Source organism: Octopus sinensis, linkage group LG27 (genome assembly GCF_006345805.1).
Source record: "Octopus sinensis linkage group LG27, ASM634580v1, whole genome shotgun sequence".
NCBI lineage: Eukaryota > Metazoa > Mollusca > Cephalopoda > Octopoda > Octopodidae > Octopus > Octopus sinensis.
Window position 1 is genome coordinate 7225753 of NC_043023.1, and position 20879 is coordinate 7246631.

The window sequence follows — 20879 nt, forward strand, 5'->3', positions numbered from 1 at the left end:
TTTCCATGCAAAGTAATATACATATTTGAATGCACACATGTATATATACACAGCAACATGTACATACATATATACATACTTATACACACTTAGACATCCACACTTACACATACACAAACATAAACACTTGCAAATGTATGAAGCAACACTGTAGCATTTTTGTTGAAGGTTCTGCACTAACTAACCATGTTTTCATGGAAGACTGTAAATTAAAGGCACTGCATGTATGGCAGTGAGACTCGTTTACAGCCATCACAGATTGCCAAGGCAAGGAGACAATAAGACATAAATACAAGCATGTACACACATATACTATCTATCTAACCGCTCAGACGAAGTTGACTCTTGGTTACTCGATGGATCAGTGTCCTCCAGTCAGTTCTATCCTGGGCCGCTTCCTTCAGATTGGCCATGTCAATTCTGGTATCACTCTTGATGGTGTCAAGCCAGCGGGTTCTTGGTCGGCCTCTTCCTCTCTTGCCACTGACCATTCCGAGCATGATGTCCTTCTCCAGGGATGTTCTCCGCATAATATGACCGAAATATGCCAATCTATGCTTGGTGATTCTAGCTTCTAACGACATTTTCGGCCTGATCTGCTTAAGAACTTCTCCATTGGTGAGCCTCACTGTCCATGGAATCCGTAAAAGTCTTCTCCAACACCAAAGTTCGAATGCATTAATTCTCTTCTGGTCAGCTTTCTTTAGTGTCCAGGTCTCGCATCCATATGTTGCTATTGGGAAGACAATTGCATTCACCAATCTGCATTTGGTAGCGAGTCTGATGTCTCTACTCTTCCAGACCCTGCTCATGCTGACCATTGCCTCTCTGCCTAGTACTATCTGCCGTCTTATTTCTGGAGTGCAGTCACCATCTCGATTTATTTTGGAGTCAAGGAAGGTGAAATCATCAACCACATCAATCTCTTCATCATCGATCTTGATGTTGATGTTTGTTGTGGCTGCTGTTGACATGATCTTCGTTTTCTTAACATTGAGGTGCAGCCCAAATTTCTTACTCCCTTTCTTGACCAGCAGGACAAGATCCTCCAGATCCTTACCACTCTCTGCCAGCAGGGTTGTATCATCTGCATAGCGAAGGCTATTAATATTTCTTCCTCCAATCCTCACTCCAATGCTGCTATCCTCCAGGCCTGCATTCCTCATCACCTTTTCAGCGTACATACACATACATCCGTTCATCCCCACCTCTGCCGACACATATATATGTATACTATGGTCTTCTTTCCATTTCTATCTACCAAATTCATTCACAAGGCTTTGGTAGGCCCAGGCTACAGCAGAACATACTTGCCTAAATTGCTAATAGTGGGATAGAACCGAAAACCATATGGTTGGGAAACCAGCATTTTACAACACAGCCCTGCCTCTGTGTGTGTGTGTCTGCATGTATGCATGTATATGCATGTATATATATGTATGTATATGCACGTATTTATATATGTATATGTGTGTGCATGTGTATATATGTATATATATATATATGAAGTTAAATTTATAAGTTCTAAAATTGTAGAAGAATTTGTTACTGGGCAGTTTAGCTTAATGGTAAAGCACTTGACGCATAATCACAGGGATGTGAGTTCAAGTCTCATGGCTGGCCAGTAACGTATTTTTCTGCAATATATGGATAAATTATCCTGATCATGCTATTTTATTAGCATTATCACGCATTTGAGGATAAAAGATACATCTCAATGCTTCTAAAAACATAGGTGTGTGTGTATATATAAATATATGTATGTGTGTGTATACATGTACATATGAATGTATATGTATGCACATGGCCTAGTGGTTAGAGCAGCAGACTCACGGTTGAGGAAATGCGGGTTTGAATCTCAGACACGGCGATGTGTGTGCTTATGAGTGAAACACCTAAGTTCCATGCGGCTCCGGCAGAAGGTAATGGAGAACTTCTGCTGATTCTTTCGCCACAACTTTCTCTCACTCTTTCCTCCTGCATCTTGCAGCTCACCTGCGATGGACTGGTGTCCCGTCCAGGTGAGGAACCTATATGCCAAGGAAACCAGGAAACCGGCCCTTATGAGCCAAGCATGGCTCAAAAAGGAACAAACATGTATATATATATATATATATATATATATATATATGTATGTATGTATATATATATATTTGTGCATATATGTGTATGTATGTATGTGTGTATATAGATATGTATAGTGAACTGATGTTGAAACATCTTAAAATATATCCTTGGCATTTATGAGATCAGTGAAGCGTGCTGGAACAAACTTGCATGTATACACAGAATTGGCTACAATGTTGAGAGCAACATTGTTAGAATAAAAATCAGAAGAAATGTGATTTCTCCTATAAATCAGTATTCCCTTATGAATTATATGTGAAAATTGTACTTTCCCAATTTTTGTTAAAAAGTATAAATTATATAAATATATATATACATATTAGAAGAAATAAGGTACTCAGAAATCTGGATGGTTTTATATTTACACATTTTTATTAGTATGTCACATGTTTTTATAAATTATATATTAGCGCTTGCATCTACTCTAGTAGACTCTTCAGATTTGAAGAGTCTACTAAAGCGCTAATATATGATTTATAAAAACGTGTGATATACTAATAAATATCTGTAAATATAAAACCATCCAGATTTCTGAGTACCTTATTTCTTCTAATATATAATACCACCTGTACATCACCTCCAAACCTTCTAATATATATACATATATACATATGCACACATACACATATGTATGTATATATATACATACACATATATATGGTGTGTGTGTATATATATATATGTATTTATAGGTATATGTAAGTACATATATATATGTATGTATATATGTATGTATGTACATGTATATATTATCTAAGTATATATAATATGTCTATATATGTATGGATATATTTATTTGTGAGTGTGTGTTTCACTCACTCTCCCTCTCTCTTTCTCTTGCTCTCCCTCTCTACATAATTATAAATACACACATATGTTCATACAAACATATACACGCATACATACATACACACATATATACATACATACTTAGATATATATATATGTGTGTGTGTGTGTATATGTCTATATATATCTTTCTGTGTGTGTGTATACATATATATATATACACACACACACACATATATATATCACTATTTCTCTCCCCTTCTCTCTCTCAGTCTTTGTCTTTCCTCCTCCTCTCTCTCCCTTCCACCACCTCTGAAACCTTTACCTTCTCAACATCACTATCTCCTTCTCTCACTCCCCATCTCTTGCCATCCCTCTTCCTCCTCCTCTCTCAGTCTTTTCTGTCTCTCTTCTTGCCTCTCTCTCTTCCTACCATCTCTCAAACCCTTACCTTCTCAACGTCTCTATCTCCTCCTCTCTCTGCCAGTCTCTTTCTCTCTCTTCCCTCCCACCTCCTCCCAAATCTTTACTTTCTCAAAATTCCATCTCCTCTTACTCCCCATCTCTCTATACTCCTGTTCCTCTCCTTCCTTTGTCTTTCTCTCTCTCTCTCTCTCTCTCTCTCTCTCCAGCATTCCTCAAATCTTTACCCTCTCAACATCTCTGTAGCGTAGCTTGGATATGATCTCTCTCAAACAGTGAGGATATTGCCTGCAGTGAAAACCCAAAAAGACTGTCATGGGACCTTATCTGAAGGTTCTGATTGGTTAGTTTACACAATAGCGTGAAATAAAACTGCACCAAAACCAACCAATCAGAGTAGCGGACACAATTGAGCCTAAGCAGCCGAAAGATTGCTGCTATCTAACACGACATTATTTCTATGATCTCTCTCAAACAGTGAGGATACCACCGAGCTACACTACATCTCTATCTCCTCCTCTTTCTCTCCTCTCTCCCTCCATCTGACCACCTCTCAAACCTTTATCTTCTCAATATCCCTATCTCCTCACTCTCCCTATCTCTCTCCTCTTCTCTACCACCTCTCTCCATATTTCTGTTTTTCTCTGTCTCGGTTTTCCCCCTTCTATCTCCAACACCTCTCAAACCCTTATCTTCTCAACATTTCTATCTCTTCCTTTTTCTCTCCCCATCTCTCTTCCTTTCTCCCCGCTCTCTCTCTCTCTCCATCTCTCTGTTTTTCTCTGTCTCTATCTGCTACTGTCTCTCTTTCTCTCCCCCACAACATCTCTTAAACCCTTACCTTTTCAATATCCCTATCTCCTCCTCTCTCTACCAGTCTCTCCTTCCCTTACTTCCCCTACTTCCCCCTACTTCCTCTCAAACCCTTATCTTCTCAACTTCCCTATTTCCTCCTCTTCCCCTCTCACCTTCTCCCTTCTTCTCTTTCTACCTGTCTCACTTTTCCCCTCTCTATCTGTTTCTCTCTGCCTCTCTTCTCTCTCTCCCTCCCCCCACCTCTCAAACCTTTACCTTTTCAACCTCTCTATTTCCTCCTCTTTCCCTCACTCTCTTTCCCTCTCTCTCTCTTCCTCCATCTCTCTCCCCTACCTCTCTTTTCCTCTCTCTCCCACTTTCTTCCTTCACTTTCTCCCTGTCTCACACCTCCCCTTTCTATCTGTTTGTTCTGTCTCCCTCGCTCCCTCACACCACCTCTATCTCCACCTCTTTCTCTTCCCACCCTCCCTCTCTCTCCCTCACTCCTCCCTCTCTCTCTCTCTGAGCATACACCTAACATTTCTCACCAGCACGCACACACTCACCCAATCCCTCCCTCCTCACAGTCCCCCTTAACACCCCTCTCTCAATCCCTCTCCCTCTCTCTCTCACACTTCCTCTCACTCTCTCTGTCTCTCTGTCTCTTTATGTTCTCTCACTTCCAGATCTGGGACACGGCTGGACAAGAAAGATTCCGCAGTGTAACCAATGCTTACTACAGAGACGCTCACGGTATATTTCACCTCTCTCAACATTCATCATTCGTTCGTTCGTTCTTCGTCACTCTTCACCACTCATTCGTCGTCATTCATCAGTGTTCATCATTCATCCTCAGTACATATCTGTATGTGTGTGTATATATATATATATATATATATATATACACACACATATATTACATGTATATTATATATATATGTATACAGGTGGTATATATACATATATGTATGTATATATGTATATACATATATCATATGTATCTATGTGTGTATATTTATATCATATGTAGTATATATTATATATCATACATATATGTATGTATATATATATATATATATCATATATAATTGTGTATCATATATATATGTATGTATATACATACACACACTACACATGGATATACATACATCCAACCATAAAGATATATATATATATATATATATATATATATATATATATATATATTATATATATATACATACATATATACATGTACTTAACTGCACACACACCATACACATGTACATTATATATATATATATATAATATTAAAAGGGCTTAGTAAAATAAATTACTTTGCCACATACTGAACTCATTAGAAATAGTAGCTAAAAAAACAAGTTTTTTTAGCTACTATTTCTAATGATTCAGTATGTGGCAAAGTAATTTATTTTACTAAGCCCTTTTATATAATGTTTTTATATAATGTAATAATTTGAATTCGCCTTAAATGGTCCCTTTGCATACTGAATACTTGGTGAAATTGATTAATAATTAATTAATTTTACCCTCAATTGTTGAAATTAGATATATATATATATATATATATATATATATATATAGAGAGAGAGAGAGAGAGAGAGAGAGGGAGAGAGAGAGATTTTAAATGAGGGTGAGAAATTGGATATTAATTTAATTAACATCAATTTAACACCTGTGGTCTAGCATATTAAACTCTGAAGGTTCAGTAAATTGTATTATATACATATGAGAGGGGTGACCACTATGTGGATAACCCTTATGCTAGAAGTAGATCCGCTATGGTCTTACCACTAAGAAAAGTTCTCAAGAAAAATTTAGCAAACACCAGAACATAAGTGAGCAAGACAAAGGAAAAGTAACTATATATTTATATATTTATATATATATTCAAAATATATCAAGAGGATATCCTTGTTGCTTATTTTGATTTTAATCTCCTTATTTTGAAATTGTATGGATAACACCGTACTAAATTCTGCTGCCTAAGCTTAAGTACCATATTCATCTAAATCTATATATATATAATCTTGCTTACGCATAGTGATACTAATAACCTGGTGTTAGAACTCAATATACTTATGCTTTAGAAAAAGCATTGGTAAAATACAAAGCAAATAATAAGTCAGATAAATGAAAATTTCTCAAATGTATTGATACACACACACACACACACACACACATACATATATATATACTGTAAATACAATCTTTGAGGAATGAGATATTAACACATTGATGGAAAGAGAAGGTGTCTTAACATTTTGAGCATTAGTCCTTCATCAAAAGAAAGAAACAGAAGCATGGGAGGTGGGGAGGATAGGCAATACAAAACTATAAGCAGAATATTGGTGTAGGATTAGAAACCTGGGGTGCAATAGCTGGTCTATAGAGGAGGGGTTTTTAAGAAAGAAAGGGTATGTAGGTGGGAGTGTAAGAGTGCATCCATCTGGATGTGATGTTGGGTTGGTAGGGAGAATGATGTGTGGAGATGGTGTGCAAGCATAAATGCATAGTGGTGTTAGTATAGGCATGGGATAGAAGTTGTGGTTGGGGGGGGTGTAATTTTTAGGTGGTGTGGGGGTGGGTGGAGGTGAAGGGTGTATATGCAGAGGTTATTCTTGGTCAGTTTTGGTCAGCCATTGTGAAAAAATAAAACCCTAAAATGAAATTCTTTGAAGTGAAACCCCTTCTGGGCAAGATAAAGTTATCTCCTTTTAGCCAGTTTCATTTGTGTTTAAAAAGGGTCACTTTATGTATGATTTCTCTTCACTCATCAACATGAAATTTCTCATGTCCTTCCTCTGAGCCACTTTCTCATGAAGTTGATCCTTCATCCTTACCATCAACTACTAGCAGTCTTGTTTATAATTTGCTATATCCCACATTTCCTGCTCTACCCTACATGCTAGCAACCTTTAACATTACTCCCTCATCTTCTTCCTATCACTCATCTTTTCATCACTCTCCCATCTACTTTGTTGTTCTGCTGCTGTAAGTAAAGAAAGCATAACACAACATACTACCATTTCTATACTGACAGTCATCACTCACTCTCCCCCAAGCTACACTCAGTTGTCATCTATTCATCATATGAAAAATAGAGCACAGGCTTGGCTGTGTGGTAAGGAGCTTGCTTCCCAACTACATGGTTCCAGGTTCAATCCCCTTGCGTGGCACCTTCGGCACTGCTTGACAACCAGTATTAGTGCATTTACATCCCTATAACTTAGTGCTTCAGCAAAAGAATAGGTACCAGAGAGAATAAGTACCAGACTTCAGAAAAATAAATACTGGGTTCAGTTTATTCAATTTGAAATTCTTCAAGGCAGTGCCCTTGTATGGTCGCAGTCTAGTGACTAAAACAAATAAAAAATAATAGACAAAAGAGAGATAAAACACTAGAATAAAGATATTTTTCCTGTAAATTCAAATAATATTTAAATCTAATTATGAAGTTTCACCATGGCCGGCTGTGTGGTAAGAAGTTTGCTTCCCAACCACATGGTTCTGGGTTCAGTCCTACTGTATGGCACCTTGGGCAAGTGTCTTCTACTATAGCCTCAAGCCGACTAGTCTTCTGAGTGGATTTGGTACATGGAAACTGAAAGAAACCCATCATATATATATATAGGGAGAATTCACAAAAAAAAAAAAAGACGAAGACAGGTGGTGTAAACAACAAACAGATGTATTAGTTTAACGCTCGGGAAGTGAAAAAGGTTTTAACATTTTGAGCCTACACTCTTCCACAGAAAGGAACACAGAAAGAAACAAGGAAAGAAAATAAAGAATGTGTAGTGGCTAGCGATCTATCATGGCGAAATATATATATATATTGATAAAAAGGGTAAGATAACAAAAGAAAGAAATAGACCTCGATATTATGTAAATTGAGGAATTTATCTGTAAATGTGACAATTATTCGGTAGCCAAGATAAAACTCTGAGTTTTATATAGGTGCAGGCATGGCTATGTGGTAAGAAGCTTGCTTCCCAACAACATGGTTCTGGGTTCAGTCCCACTGCATGGCACCTTGGGCAAGTGTCTTCTACTATAGCATCAGGCTGACCAAAGCCTTGTGATTGGATTTGCTAGATGGAAACTAAAAGAAGCCTGTCATATATGTGTGTTTGTGTCTGTTTGTCCCTCATCACCATACCCCGTAACTTTATATATGTGTATGTGTGCATATATCATTAGAGAATCAGAAATATCGTTTAATAAATTCTTAGTTCATAGTATATACATATATAATACTACTACAAATATTAAAACTTCTAGTATCTATATTCATCATAAGTGTGTGGAGATGATATGCTGGTGGGGTTTTATCATTTTATATATTTTTCATTTTATTATACATAAAGCTATTCCTATGTCGGCATTCTTATCCCTCTCTCTTTGTTACTGTTTAATAATAACTCTCTTGACTGGAGTATTTTCATAAACTCTGTTGTACATAATAAGCACGTTTTATTACCTATTTCATATGAGTTCACTCTACAAATAATATACCAATTAAGGGTGTATTCTATTTTATTAGATTTTAACTCCCATATGTATTTACTTTATTTACTTAGATCTGCCAAATTTTTTAATTCGGGATTTTTGAAAGACTGATAATGCTGGGAAATTCTTCTTTTAATTTCGTTCGCTGTGGATCCAATATATTCTTTATTATTAATATTGTTATTATTATTAGAGGTTACTATACATTTATAAATTACGTTATCTAGATCGCAATTATTATTAAGCTTACATTTGGATTTGTCTTTACATGTGCATTCATTTAAAATACGGTTATGTTTATTGTTTGTGATAGTTCTGCTGTAACTATAGTTAATATTAGCTAGATTATTATTATAGAATTTGTTTAAATTGGAAGGCTGCACCACGCTCCAGTTTATATATATATATAATTAATAATAAATTAATTATAGTAGGGAATATAAAATTCCAAACTTACAGGGAAAAATTCAATTTAGCAATTCTAAATCAAATTTCACATATAATATATATATAATTAAGATAAATAACCTCTATTAAGTAATTCAATTGATAATGAAATATATTATCTATATTAAATCTCATAGAAAAAATTTAAATATATCATAATAAATATTATTCTAAAAATCACTAAATTAAATAAACATTGTGAGGTTGAACCTGGGACCTTGTGGTTGTGAAGCAAACTTTTTATCGTGCAGGCACCCGTTCCTGCTTTCAAAATTCAAAAACAGGTCTGCATCCATGATTTTCCCCCACCAAAATTTTCATGCTCAGAATAAACTGCCAGATCTGTCCAGCCCTCAAAAATTCCATAATTCCTAAAATTCACCAACACTACTCGTGCTATACCTATGCACTTTTCCCTCTTTTAGGGCTCTTTTAACGTTCCTTTTTCTATCCTTTTGTGTTTTAACCTGCCTTCTTGTGCATGTCCCTTTGGCTTCCATTGCTGTCTTCTGTGTCTCCTTTCTGTCCTTTCTTTTCTAATTTTCTAATGAATAGTAGTCCACTTGGGCTTGTACACAATAAGTTCATCACACGCATACACACACATAAATACACACATATATATGATAGATCACTAGCCACTACACGTTCTTTATTTTCTCTCCTTGTTTCTTTCTGTGGAAGAGCATAGGCTCGAAATGTTAAAGACTTTCTCATTTCCCGAGCATTAAACTAATACATCTGTTTGTTGTTTACACCACCTGTCTACATCTATTTTTTTTTGTGAATTCTCCCTATACATACATATATATATATATATATATATTTATTTATTTATATGACAAGCTTCTTTCAGTTTCCATGTACCAAATCCACTCACATGGCTTTGGTCAGCCTGAGGCTGTAGTAGAAGAAACTTGCCCAAAGTGCCATGCAGTGGGACTGAACCTGGAACTATGTGGTCCGGAAGTAAACTTCTCACCACACAGCCGTACCTGCACCTATGTATATATATATTATTTCTTTATTGCCCACAAGGGGCTAAATATAGAGGGGGCAAACAAGGACAGACAAAGAGATTAAGTAGATTAGATTGACCCCAGTGCGTAACTGGTACTTTATTTATCGACCCCGAAAGGATGAAAGCAAAGTAGACCTCGACGGATTATGAACTATATATATATAATATATATATATATATATATTTGTGTGTATGTATGTATGTCTATATGTATGCATATATATATATATATCATCATCATTTAATGTCCGTTTTCCTTGCTAACATGGTTTGGATGGAATTCGTCTGGCCCCCGTGCCAGTGGCACGTAAAAAGCGCCATCCGATCGTGGCCGTTTGCCAGCCTCGTCTGGCACCTGTGCAGGTGGCACATAAAAAGCACCCACTACACTCTCGGAGTGGTTGGCGTTAGGAAGGGCATCCAGCTGTTGAAACATTGCCAGATCAGATTGGAACCTGGTGCAGCTATTTGGCTTGCCAGATCCCAGTTGAACCGTCCAACCCATGCTAGCATGGAAAGCAGACGTTAAACGATGATGATGATGATGATGATGATTAAAAAAAAGAAAAAGAATGGCTTTACTTATAGTTCTAATTAGTTTAATTTATTATTTTTAATTTTTTAATATAAATTTGATTTCATTTTTAGTTCATCTATGAGCTAAAATTTATATTATTAAAAAGTTTTTAAATAATAAATTAAACTGATTTGAACTATAAGTGAAGCCATTCTTTTTATTTTTTAAATATACCTAACTGTTCCAATCCAATCGAAGTTGGATGTAGAGGGTTTGTTGGACACAGTGTGAAGCGGCTGTTGTTATCATTAGGCCTAACTCATCGTAAAGTCAATACCACCATTACCGATATCCAAACTACAGTGGAGAAGGCTAGCCACTGGATTTGGTTAAAAAGAGACAATGAGCAATGGCTAGAGAAATAGTGAGCTATATTTAATAACCAGTTGATCTGGCAAGCGGGGCCTCATATCAGTGAGAGGGGGGGGGCAGTGCGCATTGATGCCGTCGAGAGATAGGTCCTGTAATGGCATGCATTCTCTCCTGATGACCCCATTCACTTGCTGGCTTCTGATCTTAAGTGATCGGAAGTGTTATCATGTACATTGTTTTGTATTGGTATAAAAGATGGGCTTCAGTAAATATTCTGCTCAATACCACAGATTTGCTTGTCAGTTGTTTGACCATAACCAGTTGAGCATGTCCCTTAGTGGCTGACAATATGTTATTATTATTATTAAGGCAGTGAAGGTGCATGGCTCAGTGGTTAGAGTGATGAACTTACGACGGTGAGGTTGTGAGTTCGAATCCCAGACCAGTCTGCATGTTGTATTCTTGAGCAAGACACTTTATTTCATGTTGTTCCAATTCACTCATCTGTAGAAATTAGTTGCGACATCACTGGTGCCAAGCTGTATCGGCCCCTTTGCCTTTCCCTTGGATAACATCAGTGGCATGGAGAGAGGAAGCTGGTATGCATGGGCGACTGCTGGTCTTCCATAAACAACCTTGCCTGGACTTGTGCCTCGCAGGGTAACTTTCAAGGTGCAATCCCATGGTCATTCATGACTGAAGGGGGTCTCCAATTATTAAGGCTGTGGGCTGGCAAAACTGTCAGAACACTGGGTAAAATGCTTAGAGGCATTTCATCCATCTTTACATTCAGGGTTCAAATCCAGCCAAAGTTGAATTTGCCTTTCATCCTTTCATGTTTAATAAAATAAATACCAGTTGAGCACTGGGGTTGATGCATTCGACTTAACCCCCCCCCCCACCAAACTTGTTGGCCTTGAGCCAAAATTTGAAGCAGATATAACTGAGCCCTATAGGTTTGTTTTGTTATAGTACCCAACGAACATGTGACCCCTATTTTAGAAGCTGTGTATTGTTATGGTTGTTAATCATGTCCTTTAACCCCAGATCAGCTTTCACCAGACAAAACTATTTTCAAAGGAACACATCAGAATATGTAGTCCTAGATAATGTTGTCCCTATTTTTCCTCTATTTTAAACATTGATGAATGTGACCCCAGTGTTAAAGATATTTGGGAATTTTTTGAAGGAGGTTTCAGTGTTACATTCAGCAAGGTTTCATGTGGTCCCTATTTTAGGAGCTGCTACATAAAGTCACTGTATCAAAGATATTAAGGAATTTATTGAAGGAGATTTGAGTGTTACATTCAGCAAGGTTTCATGTGAACCCAATTTTAGAAGCTGGTACATGTGGCCCCTATATCAAAGATATTAGGGAATTTATTGAAGTAGGTTTGAGTACTACATCCAGTAAGGTTTCATGTGGCCCCTATTTTAGAAGCTGGTTCACGTGGCCTGGAGGTTTGAGTGCAACATCCAGCTAGGTTTCATGTGACCTCTATTTTAGGATCTGGTACATGTGGTCCCTATATCAAAGATATTAAGGAATTTATTGAAGGAGGTTTGAATGCTATATTCAACAGGGTTTCATGTGACCCCTATTTTAGAAGCTGGTGCATGTGGCCCCTGTATCAAAGATATTAGGGAATTTATCAAAGGTGATTTGTGCTACATTCAGCAGGGTTTTATGTGACCCCTATTTTAAAAGCTAGTTCATGTGGCCCCTATTTTAGAAGCTGACACATATGGTCCTTATATCAAAGGCATTAGGGAGCTTATTAAGGAAGATTGGCTGATATTTTGAACTAGCTCTCATGTGGTCTCTATTTTAGAGACTAATGCACATGGACCCTATATCAAAGATAAATAGGGACTCTATTGAAGAAGGCTTGGCTATTACAGTAAACCCTATTTTAGAAATGGAAATGAATTTGTTTGGTGAACTTTGCCCCCAATGTTAAGCAGAGAGGTTCTCATTAGCGTAGACCTAATTCCCCAGGCCATCTTACTCATGTTGTTCTTATCATTATTGCAAAGCCATGAATATCACAACATCACATTTATGTTTTATTTATTTGTTTGATTGTGGGTTTTTCTTTCATTTTTTTTTGTTTTCGTTTTGCAGCCTTGTTGTTGCTCTATGATGTCACAAACAAGACCAGCTTTGATAACATTCGGGTAAGTGTTGTTGTTGTTATTTCGGCTATTGTTGTCGTTGTACACAAAAGATGTGACCCCTAACAGGACACCTTACATGCTAGAAGGAACAGTCAAAATCCAAACCACAGTAAAGAGCAATTTTGAAGGGGATGAAAAATAAAAACATTTTCAATAGTTACCACATTGTACCTAGGTTTTGGACATTAATGAACAAATAAAATAACCTGTTTACCTGAGTCCATTCATCAGCAAGGGCCGCTAATAACATATAATTAGGGGACAAGCAGAGAGCACATGTACCATCTTTATACATTATAATTTTTCAAAAGAAAAACAAGGAAGAATTAGAGTTATGTCCCCACAAAGTCATAAGGGTGAATGGATAGGGGCCTAGAGTCTGCGGTACAGCTGCTCAATTCAGAGAGGGTAGTATTTTCCAATTTGCTAACAAGAACTTATCTATATGTTTACATCTGCTGAAAATTTCAGATCTGGAATTCAGCACTGCAGTGGAGTTCTTAGATCTGAAAAGGATCTATGATCTTTCAGCTATGCATAGCTTATATTTTTTTCACCTGTTAACACATGGTGTGAACTTTTGACTATTTTCTACTTGATTGTATATGGTATGGCATTAGACTTTAAACCCCTGTGTGGCTAGCCAACTTAGTAGCTTTACTTTTGTTCCTGTGCCAGAAGGAAGATGTGTGGCAAGTATACCTATTTTTGAAGTTGCCTTCACATAGCCCAATGTAGCTCTTCTTTTAGATTATGTTATCACTTAGCATTGCTATAACTTCTGCTTCATGTATGACGAGCTTAATCATGCACACCTTGTGTAGATCACAAGTAGAGAAAAACATTCAGCAGGTACTCAATCAAATTATCATATAATTATCATATAATTATCATAATCATCATATAACTGCTCCCCCAATATGAAGAGCATTATTACACGCAAACACCTTCAAGAGCCTATTCCCAGTTGTAACTGTCGAAACCCATGAATGTGTCCACCTATCTGTAGTATGGAGTGGGAGGGGACTTGTTCATTACACCAGCCCCAGTGCGTAACTTATTTCAAAGACCCCAAAAGGATGAAAGGCAAAGTAAACCTGGGTGGACTCTGAACTCAAAATGTGAAGATGGTGCAGGAGTGGCTGTGTGGTAAGTAGCTTTCTTACTAACCACATGGTTCTGGGTTCAGTCCCACTGCATGGCACCTTGGGCATGTGTCTACTACTATAGCCTTGGGTCGACCAAAGCCTTGTGAGTGGATTTGGTAGACGGAAACTGAAAGAAGCCCGTCGTATATATATATGTATGTGTGTGTATATATTTGTGTGTGTGTGTGTCCCCAACATCGCTTGACAACCAATGCTGGTGTGTTTATGTCCCGTTACTTAGCGGTTTGGCAAAAGAGACTGATAGAATAAGTCCTGGGGTCAATTTGCTCGACTAAAGGTGGTGCTCCAGCATGACCGCAGTCAAATGACTGTAGCAAGTAAAAGAGTAAAGAGTAGACTAATGTTGGTGAATTCTGGGGTGCATGGAAGTTTCGAAGGATGCAGGTGCCTTGACAGGTAAAATACCAAATGTTAGTAGAGTATTCTATACTGCAACATTTCAACAAAGTACTAGGCTTACAACGAATAAGTCCTGGGATCGATTTGCTTGACTAAAGGCGGTGCTCCAGCATGGCCACAGTCAAATGACTGAAACAAGTAAAAGACTATGGACGAAATACCGCTAAGGATCTTGCCTAGCATGGTAACAATTCTGCCATCTCACTGCCTTTGTGTTATGTATATTAAACGTTTTATCTTCATTTATTTTCAAGATATTTGTCACTGTTAATGCTTTGCCTCTCTGTTTCTACTTCTTTCACCACCACCACCACCAACACCATCAATCTGCTCATGTCTCTAGGCATGGCTGACGGAGATTAACGAATATGCACAGGAGGATGTAGTCATCATGTTGCTAGGCAACAAAGCTGACATGAGCGGGGACAAGATCGTCCGACGAGAGGATGGTGAACGGCTAGCAAGGGTACGTAGATTTGAACTCTGTTTTGTTTTGTACATATATATACGCGAGCAAAACGTCCCCCCCCCCGTCCAATGGACAGTGCTGATTTGTCAAACATTTAAACCAAATTTTCTCAAAACAACTTGTCCGACCGTCCCATAGGCCTCCCCTTTGAGAAACACTGATTTAACCTAAATTTGAGACACCAGCAAAAGAAGAAATAAAGATAGACTTTTTTTCTATTCCAAAGAAAATCAATTTCCCACGGCTTTATTGATCGCATTCTCACCTGGAATCGATTTTTGTAATTTTTTCAAGACTTATACACAGTATCTACATATCAAATTTGAGCGCAATCGGATGGAGGATGCCTGAGATCCTAGAAGACACTCACAGACAGACAGAATGGATTTTATATAATGTACAAGCAGAACGCCCCCCACCCCGTCCAATGGACGGTGCTGAGTTGTCAAACATTTAAACCAAATTTTCTCAAAACAACTTGTCCAACCGTCCCATAGGCCTCCCCTTTGAGAAACACTGATTTAACCTAAATTGAGACACCAGCAAAAGAAGAAATAAAGATAGACTTTTTTTCTATTCCAAAGAAAAACGATTTTATTCACTTTATCGATCGCATTCTCACCTGGGATCGATTTTTGTAATTTTTTCAAAACTTATACACGCCCTGATACCGTCAGTATCTACATATCAAATCGAATGGAGGATGCCCGAGATCCTAGAAGACACACACACAGACCGATAGACAGAACGGATTTTATATAATAGATGAGCAAAATGCCTCCCGTCCAATGGATGGTGCTGAGTTGTCAAACATTTAAACCAAATTTTCTCAAAACAACTTGTCCAACCGTCCCATAGGCCTCCCCTTTGAGAAACACTGATTTAACCTAAATTTGAGACACCAGCAAAAGAAGAAATAAAGATAGACTTTTTTTCTATTCCAAAGAAAACGATTTTATTCACTTTATCGATCGCATTCTCACCTGGGATCGATTTTTGTAATTTTTTCAAAACTTATACACGCCCTGATACCGTCAGTATCTACATATCAAATCGAATGGAGGATGCCCGAGATCCTAGAAGACACACACACAGACCGATAGACAGAACGGATTTTATATAATAGATGAGCAAAATGCCTCCCGTCCAATGGATGGTGCTGAGTTGTCAAACATTTAAACCAATTTTCTCAAAACAACTTGTCCAACCGTCCCATAGGCCTCCCCTTTGAGAAACACGATTTAACCTAAATTTGAGACACCAGCAAAAGAAGAAATAAGATAGACTTTTTTTCTATTCCAAAGAAAAACGATTTTATTCACTTTATCGATCGCATTCTCACCTGGGATCGATTTTTGTAATTTTTTCAAAACTTATACACGCCCTGATACCGTCAGTATCTACATATCAAATCGAATGGAGGATGCCCGAGATCCTAGAAGACACACACACAGACCGATAGACAGAACGGATTTTATATAATAGATGAGCAAAACGCCCCCCGTCCGATGGACGGAGCTGAATTGTCAAACATTTAAACCAAATTTTCTCAAAACAACTTGTCCGACTGTCCCATAGGCCTCCCCTTTGAGAAACACTGATTTAACCTAAATTTGAGACACCAGCAAAAGATATAAAGATAGACTTTTTTTCTATTCCAAAGAAAAACGATTTTATTCACACAAATATGCAACTGAAGAGTTTAAAGTACCAGTAAGTACATCGCAACAGCTGATGTACTAGTGCATACAAATGCATGTTCCCACAGCTTTATCAATCGCATTCTCTCCTGGAATCGATTTTTGTAATTTTTTCAAGACTTATACATGCCCTGATATCGTCAGTATCTACATATCAAATTTGAGCGCAATCGGATGGAGGATGCCTGAGATCCTAGAAGACACACAGACAGACAGAACGGATTTTATATAATAGATGAGCAAAACGCCCCCCGTCCAATGGATGGTGTTGAGTTGTCAAACATTTAAACCAAATTTTCTCAAAACAACTTGTCCGACCATCCCATAGGCCTCCCCTTTGAGAAACACTGATTTAACCTAAATTTGAGACACCAGCAAAAGAAGAAATAAAGATAGACTTTTTTCTATTCCAAAAAAAAACCAATTTTATTCACACAAATATGCAACCAAAGAGTTAAAGTACCAGTAATTATAAGGCTGTTGACTGGGAGAACACAAACATGGTTTAAACAGCTCTTTTCATTAAAAAATAATTAAGCATGCCTTTATTTCAATAAAATTTTTGATTTTGTTAAACGAAGTTAAGGCAAAATAAAAAACTTTTTGAGAAACCAAATAGTCTTTCCTTCCTTCATGCCAAGTTTGAAGAAAATATCTCTTTTGCACCTTACTTTTTTGGTCTCTTCAATATACTGCATTTTATGGCATTATTTCAAGCCAGCCGGGTTTTTTTGCGCAAACTGCACATGCACTTTTTGGTTGAAATGTTTGACAACTCAACACCATCCATTGGACGGGGGGGGGGGTGCGTTTTGCTCGTATCTATATATATATATATATATATACTTTATTTAAAGCAGCAGAAAATTCAACAAAATCTGTTACTCTGAGTTTCTCGTTGCCGTTCATCAGACAGTTTTTGCTAGAATGGAACCGATATATCAATTCAATCCAGACTCTTACAAACGCTACACCTTTAAAAAATGGACTTGTTTGATTGGCCCTTTAGAAATAACGGTCAATCTTCGAGCGATAAACAAAAAATGAGCTCAAAAATATATGTATATATCTATAAAAAAATTATAAAAATTATAAAAATTATAAAATTTGAGGAAAAAACCTTACATTAAATAAAATACATATTGACGTTAATGAAGAAAATATAATTAATGCATGGAAATTAAAACTTATTATAAATATTACACTGCAATACATATTCATATTAAAGTGTACATATATATATCAACATACACAGAAGGATGCGTGCAAACGCCATACATATACAGACGTATAAATATAAATCTAAAATATGTTTATATATATTTAGAGAATAATAACATAGAATGTTGGTTGATTATATATATTTTTTATTTATTTTCTACTTATTCACATTTTTAGTGCTTTCTTTTATTATCGGATTTATTATCATTCTGGCAACCTTATTTTTCTAAATATACAATATCTGTACATCACTTCAAAAACTCTCTCTCTCCCTCTCTTTCTCTCTCTCACCCAGGACCATAATGTAGCATTCATGGAAACCAGTGCAAAGACCGGAATGAACGTAGATCTTGCTTTTATGGCCATTGCCAGGTGAGCCACCATTTCTTGTTATCTTCAATGTTTAGCCATTAACACTTATTTTATTTTGATAAAATTATCTTAGTCCTTTACCATTCAGATTTTCCTCTCAAATGAAATAAGTGACCACATATACTCTCTTTTACTCTATTTTACTTGTTTCAGTCATTAGACTGCGGCCATGCTGGAGCACCACCTTTAAGCGAGCAAATCGACCCCGGGACTTATTCTTTGTAAGCCAAGTACTTATTCTATCGGTCTCTTTTGCCGAACTGCTAAGTAACGGGGACATAAACACACCAGCATTGGTTGTCAAGCAATGCCAGGGGGACAAACACAGACACACAAACACACACACGCATATATATATATACATATATACGATGGGATTCTTTCAGTTTCCGTCTACCAAATCCACTCTCAAGGCTTTGGTCGGCCCGAGGCTATAGTAGAAGACACTTGCCCAAGGTGCCACGCAGTGGGACTGAACCCGGAACCATGTGGTTGGTAAACAAGCTACTTACCACACAGCCACTCCTGCGCCTATGGAATGTTTGAATATAAGACAGAGGGAATGTTTGGGCCAGATATTGCTGGATTAACCCTTTCAAATTCAGATTAGTCTGTCATAAATAATCCTCGAGTATAATCCATATCTTTTTCCCCAAAGTTTAAAGGTCAGAATCCCTAATGCATAGCACCTTGGTCAAGTGTATTCTATTATAACCCCAGGCTAACCAAACCCTTGTGAGTGGATTTGGCAGGCAGAAACTGAAAGGAGCTTATCATGTATATATGCGTGTGTCAGTGTGTCCTCCAACCCCACGTCTTGACAACCAGTGTTGGTGTGTTTATGTCCCAATAACTTAGCGGTTTGACAAAAGAGACCAATAGAATGAGTATGAAGCTTTAAAAAGAAATAAAGTTCCATGGTCGATTCATTTGGCTAAAACAAAAAATTCTTTAAGGCAGTGCCCCAGCATGGCCACAGTCTAATGACTGAAACAAGTATAAAAGATAGAAGATAAAAGTGCCATCGCTTATTTGCTCTTTTGTGCACCCTGGCCTTCTTTCAGCTCTTCTTTCTCTCTTTTTCTCCTTCTCTCTTTCTCTCTCTCTTACTCCTTCCCCCTCTCTCTCTTTCCTCCCTCCCTCTCTCTCCTTCCCTTCTCTCTTCCTCCCTCTTACTCCTTCCCTCTCTCTCTTTTCCACCTCTTTTTGCCTCCCTTCTTCCTCCTCTCTCTCCTTCCTCTCTCTCTCTTTCTCTCTCTTAATCCTTCCCCCTCTTTCTTACTCCTTCCCCCTCTCTCTTTCCCATCTCTTTTTCCTTCCCCTTCTTCCTCCCTCTCTCTCCTTCCTCCTCTCTCTCTTTCCCTCTCTTAATCCTTCCCCCTCTCTCTTACTCCTCCCCCCTCTCTTTCACATCTCTTTTTCCTTCCCCTTCTTCCTCCCTCTCTTTCCTTCCTCCTCTTTCTCTTTCCCTCTCTTAATCCTTCCCCCTCTCTCTTACTCCTTCCCCTCTCTCCTTCCCATCTCTTTTTCCTTCCCCTTCTTCCTCCTCTCTCTCCTTCCTCCTCTCTCTTTCTCTCTCTTAATCCTTCCCCCTCTCTTACTCCTCCCCCCTCTCTTTCACATCTCTTTTTCCTTCCCCTTCTTCCTCCCTCTCTTTCCTTCCTCCTCTTTCTCTTTCCCTCTCTTAATCCTTCCCCCTCTCTCTTACTACTTACCCTCCCTCCTTCCCATCTCTTTTTCCTTCCCCTTCTTCCTCCCTCTCTCTCCTTTCCTCTCTTTCTCTCCTTCCACTACCCCTCCCCTTCTCTCAACCTCTCATTTCTTTCCTATCTTATTTTTCAGAGATTTGAAAATGAAAAAACTTCGCAAACCAGATGAGCCTGCATTTAACGTGGCTGAGTATATCCAGCAGGAGAACACAGTGAAAGTTGGTGGCTGTTGCTGAGAGAGCCACAGTCTCATATCTATTGGGATGGTGGAGAGGAAATATATATATATACATAAATATATATATACATATATATACATATATATATATAAACAGCTTGGGAAGTGCTGTCCTGGATTGTTCTACCAGTCTTCTGTTCTATCGGGTGTTTATTCTACCAGTGTTCGATTCTACCACATATGTGTTCTACCAGTTATCTGTTTCACCAAATATGTGTTCTGTTCTCTTCTACCAGTTCTCGGTTTTCTCAATCCTCTATTCTACCAGCCGTTTGTAATACCATATATATGTTATACCAACCATATCTTTTACCCCTTGTCTACACTAGCAGTTATTAAGTTCTACCAAGCGTCTGTTCTACCAGTCTTCAGCTCTACCAGATGTATCTTCTACCAGTTGTCTTTTCTAATTGGAAGATGT

At 37.7% G+C, this 20879-nt stretch overlaps 1 protein-coding gene across 6 annotated transcripts in view; it reads left to right on the forward strand.

The window, feature by feature from the left end:
• LOC115225398 (ras-related protein Rab-37-like) overlaps positions 1-20651 on the forward strand; it is a 105645-nt gene extending 84994 nt beyond the window's left edge. For 3 of the 6 annotated variants that reach the window (XM_036514348.1, XM_029796352.2, XM_036514350.1), the window contains 5 exons: positions 4821-4887; positions 13129-13181; positions 15093-15215; positions 18435-18511; positions 20354-20651. In XM_036514348.1, coding sequence (XP_036370241.1) covers positions 4821-4887; positions 13129-13181; positions 15093-15215; positions 18435-18511; positions 20354-20456 — 423 coding nt within the window. In that variant the 3' untranslated portion in view covers positions 20457-20651. The remainder of the gene's footprint in view (positions 1-4820; positions 4888-13128; positions 13182-15092; positions 15216-18434; positions 18512-20353) is intronic. The other 3 variants (XM_036514349.1, XM_029796353.2, XM_036514351.1) reach the window with 1 other exon arrangement.
• The last annotated feature ends 228 nt before the right edge of the window (positions 20652-20879 follow it).